Source organism: Microplitis mediator, chromosome 11 (genome assembly GCF_029852145.1).
Source record: "Microplitis mediator isolate UGA2020A chromosome 11, iyMicMedi2.1, whole genome shotgun sequence".
In the NCBI taxonomy this organism is placed as follows: Eukaryota; Metazoa; Arthropoda; class Insecta; order Hymenoptera; family Braconidae; genus Microplitis; species Microplitis mediator.
In genome coordinates this window covers 7,943,629-7,951,594 of record NC_079979.1, presented here as the reverse complement: position 1 = coordinate 7,951,594, position 7,966 = coordinate 7,943,629, and the positions used below count along the sequence as shown (strand labels likewise).

Sequence of the window (7,966 nt, the reverse complement as noted above, 5' to 3'; positions counted from 1 at the left end):
ACGAACGGCTGAGAATTTTTTATTTAAAATTCAGTCCCGCAAAAAAAATTATTTCGCTCTTATCAACTGACTGGTAGTCAGCTGAATGCCAACAGTTTCGAAAAGAACTGAGAATTTTTTTAAAATAAAAGTCCAGTCCCGTAAATAAAAAATCATTTTGCTCTTGTCGACTGACTGGTAGTCAGCTGACAGCCAACAGTTAAACGAACGGCTGCGAATTTTTTATTTAAAATTCAGTCCCGCAAAAAAAATTATTTCGCTCTTATCAACTGACTGGTAGTCAGCTCAATGCCAACAGTTTCGAAAAGAACTAAGAATTTTTTAAAAATAAAAGTCCAGTCCCGCAAAAAAAAAATATTTTGCTCTTATCAACTGACTGGTAGTCAGCTGACTGCCAACAGTTAAACGAACGGCTGAGAATTTTTTATCTAAAATTCAGTCCCGTAAAATAAAAATTATTTTGCTCTTATCAACTGACTGGTAGTCAGCTGACTCCCGACAGCTTAACGAACGGCTGAGAATTTTCTAAAAATAAAAGTCCAGTCCCGCAAAAAAAAAATGATTTCGCTTTTATCAACTGACTGGTAGTTAGCTGACTGCCAACAGTTGAAAAAACGGCTGAGAATTTTTAAACTAAAATTCAGTCCCGCAAAAAAAAAAATTATATTGCTTTTCTCAACTGACTGCAGTCAGCTGACTGCCGACAGTTTAACGAACGGCTGAGAATTTTTTATTTGAAATTCAGTCCCGCAAAAAAAATTATTTCGCTCTTATCAACTGACTGGTAGTCAGCTCAATGCCAACAGTTTCGAAAAGAACTGAGAATTTTTTAAAAATAAAAGTCCAGTCCCGCAAAAAAAAAAATATTTTGCTCTTATCAACTGACTGGTAGTGACCTGACTGCCAACAGTTTCGAAGAGAACTGAGAATTTTTTAAAAATAAAAGTCCAGTCCGGCAGAAAAAAAAAATATTTTGCTCTAATCAACTGACTGGCAGTCAGCTGACTGCCAACAGTTTCGAAAAGAACTGAGAATTTTTTAGAAATAAAAGTCCAGTCCCGCAAAAAAAAAATTATTTTGCTCTTATCAACTGACTGGTAGTCAGCTGACTGCCAACAGTTGAACAAACGGCTGAGAATTTTTTATATAAAATTCAGTCCCGCAAAAAAAAAATTATTTTGCTATTATCAACTGACTGGCAGTCAGCTGACTGCCACCAGTTTCAGAAAGAACTGAGAATTTTTTGAAAATAAAAGTCCAGTCCCGCAAAAAAAAATGAATTTTGCTCTTATCAACTGACCGGTAGTCAGCTGACTGCCAACAGTTAAACGAACGGCTGAGAATTTGTTATCTAAAATTCAGTCCCGCAAAAAAATATGATTTTTCTCTTATCGACTGACTGGTAGTCAGCTGACTGCCAACAGTTGAAAGAACGGCTGAGAATTTTTTATCTAAAATTCAGTCCCTTAAATAAAAATTATTTTGCTCTTATCAACTGACTGGTAGTCAGCTGACTGCCAACAGTTTAACGAACGGCCGAAAATTTTTCATCTTAAATTCAGTCCCGCAAAAAAAAAATTATTTTGCTCTTATTAACTGACTGGTAGTCAGCTGACTGCCAACAGTTTAACGAACGGCTGAAAATTTTTTTACTAAATTTCAGTCCCGCGAAAAAAAAAATTATTTCTCTTATCAACTGGTAGGTAGTCAGCGGACTGGCAACCGTTAAACGAACGGCAGATAATTTCTTTACTCAATTTCAGTCCCGCGAAAATAAAAATTATTTTTCTCTTATCAACTGACTGGTAGTCAGCTGACTGCCAACAGTTAAACGAACGGCTGAGAATTTTTGATCTAAAATTCAGTCCCGTAGAAAAAAAATTATTTTGCTCTTATCAACTGACTGGTAGTCAGCTGACTGCCAACAGTTAAACGAACGGCTGAGAATTGTTTTCTAAAGTTCAGTCCCGTAAAATAAAAATTATTTTGCTCTTATCAACTGACTGGTAGTTAGCTGACTGCCAACAGTTTAACGAACGGCTGAGAATTTTTTATCTAAAATTCAGTCCCGTAAAAAAAAAATTATTTTGCTCTTATCAACTGACTGGTAGTCAGCTGACTGCCAACAGTTAAACGAACGGCTGAGAATTTTTTATCTGAAATTCAGTCCCGTAAAAAAAAAATTATTTTGCTCTTATCAACTGACTGGTAGTCAGCTGACTGCCAACAGTTAAACGAACGGCTGAGAATTGTTTTCTGAAGTTCAGTCCCGTAAAATAAAAATTATTTTGCTCTTATCAACTGACTGGTAGTCAGCTGACTGCCAACAGTTTAACGAACGGCTGAGAATTTTTCATCTAAAATTCAGTCCCGTAAAAAAAAAATTATTTTGCTCTTATCAACTGACTGGTAGTCAGCTGACTGCCAACAGTTAAACGAACGGCTGAGAATTGTTTTCTGAAGTTCAGTCCCGTAAAATAAAAATTATTTTGCTCTTATCAACTGACTGGTAGTCAGCTGACTGCCAACAGCTTAACGAACGGCTGAGAATTTTTTATATAAAATTCAGTCCCGCGAAAAAAAAATTATTTTGCTATTATCAACTGACTGGCAGTCAGCTGACTGCCACCAGTTTCAGAAAGAACTGAGAATTTTTTAAAAATAAAAGTCCAGTCCCGCAAAAAAAAAATTATTTTGCTCTTATCAACTGACCGGTAGTCAGCTGACTGCCAACAGTTAAACGAACGGCTGAGAATTTTTTATCTAAAATTCAGTCCCGTAAAATAAAAATTATTTTGCTCTTATCAACTGACTGGTAGTCAGCTGACTCCCGACAGCTTAACGAACGGCTGAGAATTTTCTAAAAATAAAAGTCCAGTCCCGCAAAAAAAAAATGATTTCGCTTTTATCAACTGACTGGTAGTTAGCTGACTGCCAACAGTTGAAAAAACGGCTGAGAATTTTTAAACTAAAATTCAGTCCCGCAAAAAAAAAAATTATATTGCTTTTCTCAACTGACTGGCAGTCAGCTGACTGCCGACAGTTTAACGAACGGCTGAGAATTTTCTATTTGAAATTCAGTCCCGCAAAAAAAATTATTTCGCTCTTATCAACTGACTGGTAGTCAGCTCAATGCCAACAGTTTCGAAAAGAACTGAGAATTTTTTAAAAATAAAAGTCCAGTCCCGCAAAAAAAAAAATATTTTGCTCTTATCAACTGACTGGTAGTGACCTGACTGCCAACAGTTTCAAAAAGAACTGAGAATTTTTCAAAAATAAAAGTCCAGTCCCGCAAAAAAAAAATTACTTTGCTCTTATTAACTAACTGGCAGTCAGCTAACTGCCAACAGTTAAACGGACGGCTGAGAATTTTTTATCTAAAATTCAGTCCCGTAAAATAAAAATTATTTTGCTCTTATTAACTGACTGGTAGTCAGCTAACTGCCAACAGTTAAACGGACGGCTGAGAATTTTTTATCTAAAATTCAGTCCCGTAAAATAAAAATTATTTTGCTCTTATTAACTGACTGGTAGTCAGCTGACTACCGACAGCTTAACGAACGGCTGAGAATTTTTTATATAAAATTCAGTCCCGCAAAAAAAAAATTATTTTGCTATTATCAACTGACTGGCAGTCAGCTGACTGCCACCAGTTTCAGAAAGAACTGAGAATTTTTTAAAAATAAAAGTCCAGTCCCGCAAAAAAAAAATTATTTTGCTCTTATCAACTGACCGGTAGTCAGCTGACTGCCAACAGTTAAACGAACGGCTGAGAATTTGTTATCTAAAATTCAGTCCCGCAAAAAAAAAATGATTTTTCTCTTATCGACTGACTGGTAGTCAGCTGACTGCCAACAGTTGAAAGAACGGCTGAGAATTTTTTATCTAAAATTCAGTCCCTTCAATAAAAATTATTTTGCTCTTATCAACTGACTGGTAGTCAGCTGACTGCCAACAGTTTAACGAACGGCTGAAAATTTTTCATCTTAAATTCAGTCCCGCAAAAAAAAAATTATTTTGCTCTTATTAACTGACTGGTAGTCAGCTGAATGCCAACAGTTTAACGAACGGCTGAAAATTTTTTTACTAAATTTCAGTCCCGCGAAAAAAAAAATTATTTTTCTCTTATCAACTGGTAGGTAGTCAGCGGACTGGCAACCGTTAAACGAACGGCAGATAATTTCTTTACTCAATTTCAGTCCCGCGAAAATAAAAATTATTTTTCTCTTATCAACTGACTGGTAGTCAGCTGACTGCCAACAGTTAAACGAACGGCTGAGAATTTTTGATCTAAAATTCAGTCCCGTAGAAAAAAAATTATTTTGCTCTTATCAACTGACTGGTAGTCAGCTGACTGCCAACAGTTTAACGAACGGCTGAGAATTTTTTATCTAAAATTCAGTCCCGTAAAAAAAAAATTATTTTGCTCTTATCAACTGACTGGTAGTCAGCTGACTGCCAACAGTTTAACGAACGGCTGAAAATTTTTTTACTAAATTTCAGTCCCGCGAAAAAAAAAATTATTTTTCTCTTAACAACTGGTAGGTAGTCAGCGGACTGGCAACCGTTAAACGAACGGCAGATAATTTCTTTACTCAATTTCAGTCCCGCGAAAATAAAAATTATTTTTCTCTTATCAACTGACTGGTAGTCAGCTGACTGCCAACAGTTTAACGAACGGCTGAGAATTTTTTATCTAAAATTCAGTCCCGTAAAAAAAAAATTATTTTGCTCTTATCAACTGACTGGTAGTCAGCTGACTACCGACAGTTTAACGAACGGCTGAGAATTTTTTATCTAAAATTCAGTCCCGCAAAAAAAAAAATTAGTTTGCTATTATCAACTGACTGGCAGTCAGCTGACTGCCAACAGTTTCGGAAAGAACTGAGAATTTTTTAAAAATAGAAGTCCAGTTCCGCAAAAAAAAAATTATTTTGCTCTCATCAACTGACTGGTAGTCAGCTGACTGCCAACAGTTAAACGAACGGCTGAGAATTTTTTATTTGAAATTCAGTCCCGCAAAAAAAAAATTATTTCGCTCTTATCAACTGACTGGTAGTCAGCTAACTGCCAACAGTTGAAAGAACGGCTGAGAATTTTTTATCTAAAATTCAGTCCCGTAAAAAAAAAAATTATTTTGCTCTTATCAAATGACTGGTAGTCAGCTGACTGCCAACAGTTTAACGAACGGCTGAGAATTTTTTATCTTAAATTCAGTCCCGCAAAAAAAAATTATTTTGCTCTTATCAACTGACTGGTAGTCAGCTGACTGCCAACAGGTAAACGAACGGCTGAGAATTTTTTAAAAATAAAAGTCCAGTCCCGCAAAAAAATAATTATTCTGCTCTTATCAACTGACTACCAACAGTTAAATGAAATGCTGAGGATTTTTCCGTGAAAATCTAATCCTACAAAAATTTCACAAAATTTATCTAAAATTTAATCGTTGCCTTGCGCGAAATCGTCTAACGAAATATCTCATAACTCGAATATTTTTTACGTTAAAAAAATTTTGTGGCCCTGAAAAGGGCCGTTTTGTTTTTATGGAACGATGACTATCATTAGAGCAGCTGCTGGAACGTTCCTCCTCCAACTTGGATGCAAAGACGGCAGCGTCTCATCAAATCTGTCCTGACTTTCTCCATCATGTCAGGAGTAATGTTCAGGTATGCCACCTGAATTCTCGCCATCGTCTCAAACTGATCCTCAGGATCTGTCTCGTAAACGACTCCTTCCATGTAACCCCACAAGAAAAAATCCAGAGGTGTCAAGTCTGGTGACCTTGGAGGCCATGGAAAGGGACCGTTTCTCCCGATCCAAGAATTAGGATACGTTGCATTCAGGTACTCTGTCACCCGCGCTGCTGTATGCGTCGGTGCACCATCATGCTGGAACCACTGAGGACGTTCATCAGGTGGTAGCTGCAACAGAGCTTCCGGCAGCACTTCTTGTAGGAACGTCAGATAATTGGCGCCCTAATTCACATTTTACTAAATAAACGATCTATCACAAGAATTATGATTTACGTAAATTTCCCTACTTACGTTTATAGCGTCCGGCAAAGGATGGAGAATTACGACGTTGCCAACAATGTCACCCCACATATTAATTTTCCACTTATTTTGGAAATTGCGGTCTCGAGTGAAATGAGGATTTCCTACGGTGTACTGATGCGAATTGTGTTGATTAATACACCCTTCACGAGTGAAGAGTGATTTGTCTGTCTACAATACACGCTGTAAAAAGTCAGGGTCATTAGCAACCATCTGCAAAATACGGTTGCAAAAAGCTATCCGCTGTTCAAAATCTCCAGGTCCTAATTTTTGAACTTTGGTTGGATGCAATTCTCTTGCTTCAGTTATACGATTAATTGACGTACGAGAAATCTGCAACTGACGCTTAAGTTTGCGGACACTAGTGTGAGGGTCGTTCTGCACTGCGTCTACCACACGATCTTCATTACGCAGATTACGTATGTCTCGAGGACGACCTACACGCTCGACGCGGGCTGGCAAAATATTCCCAGTATCCCGAAGACGTTGAGCAGCACCGAGAATCACGTGATGGTTTGGATGACGAGCACGGTTTGGGTAACGTTCAGCATACACACGACAAGCATCCCTAGCGTTATAGTGACACTCGCCGTACAACATGATCATGTCCGCATAATCCGAAGCAGAATACTGATTTTCACGAGGCATAGCAAAAAGTAGTGCAGTTATTGAAGATTCAATAGAGACTGACGTTTGTTCATAGTTTGCATCGATAAATTTTAAAAACAAGTAGAAAACGAAGAACAGAGAGGAACAAAAATTAGTGAAACGAGAAAAAGACAGCGAGTGCCTTGGACACAGCGTCAAATTTCCAAGTGAAAAAATTACATACAGTACATTGAAGAAAGCAACAAACAGTAAGGAGTAAAAGAGATACAAATAAATACTCAGTAGCATTAGAAGAAATACTCATAAAAATTAAACGAAATAACAACATCGGCGATCGTCCTATGAAGGCTTAGCTGTCGGCATAATACTAGAAGTGAGTTAATAATAGAATGGAAAAAAAACACTCTGTCGCGAAATTTGACTGAGATGAAAATAAATAAAAAATTTCAAACGTCTTATCATCTCATGCCAATCAGTCGATAAGAACAAAAAATTTTTAGTTTTCAATTTATGCGAAACTAGATTTTTAGAAAAAATCCTCAGCATTTCATTAAACTGCCGGCAGTCAGTTGATGAAAGCAGAATAATTTTTTTTTTTGCATGACTGGACTTTTACTTGTGAAAAATCCTCAGATGATTCTCAAACTGTCGGCAGTCATCTGACTACCAGTCAGTTCATAAGAGCAAAATAATTTTTTTTTGCATGACTGGACTTTTATTTTTTTTTAATTCTCAGTTCTTCTCGAAACTGTTGGCAGTCAGATGACTACCAGTCAGTTGATAAGAGCAAAATCATTTTTTTTTTGCGGGACTGAACTTTAGAAAGAAATTCTCAGCCGTTCGTTTAACTGGTGGCAGTCAGTTAATAAGAGCAAAATAATTTTTTTTTTGCCGGACTGGACTTATATTTTTGAAAAATTCTCAGTTCTCTTCGAAACTGTTGGCAGTCAGCTGACTACCAGTCAGTTGATAAGAGCAAAATAATTTTATTTTTACGGGACTGAACTTTAGAAGAAAATTCTCAGCTGTTCGTTAAACTGTCGGCAGTCAGCTGACTACCAGTCAGTTGATAAGAGCAAAATAATTTTTTTTTTACGGGACTGAATTTTAGATAAAAAATTCTCAGCCGTTTGTTTAACTGTCGGCAGTCAGCTGACTACCAGTCAGTTGATAAGAGAAAAAAAATTTTTTCTTTGCGGGACTGAATTTTAGAAAAAAAATTCTCAGCCGTTTGTTTAACTGTCGGCAGTCAGCTGACTACCAGTCAGTTGATAAGAGCAAAATAATTTTATTTTTGCGGGACT

At 36.8% G+C, this 7,966-nt stretch overlaps 1 protein-coding gene across 1 annotated transcript; it reads right to left on the bottom strand.

Moving 5' to 3' along the window:
• Positions 1-5,561: 5,561 nt before the first annotated feature.
• LOC130676914 (uncharacterized) lies at positions 5,562-6,104 on the bottom strand. Its single transcript, XM_057483421.1, has 2 exons — positions 6,045-6,104; positions 5,562-5,975 (listed from the first exon to the last, which is right to left on the bottom strand). Exons 1-2 carry the CDS (start codon positions 6,102-6,104, stop codon positions 5,562-5,564), a joined length of 474 nt encoding a protein of 157 aa, XP_057339404.1.
• Between the last annotated feature and the right edge of the window lie 1,862 nt (positions 6,105-7,966).

Coding starts and splice junctions, on each gene's coding strand:
- LOC130676914 (XM_057483421.1), bottom strand. CDS start 6,104: ATGTGGGGTGACATTGTTGGCAACGTCGTAATTCTCCATCCTTTGCCG. Junction 5,976..6,044: donor CTTTGCCGGACGCTATAAAC/GTAAGTAGGGAA, acceptor AATGTGAATTAG/GGCGCCAATTATCTGACGTT.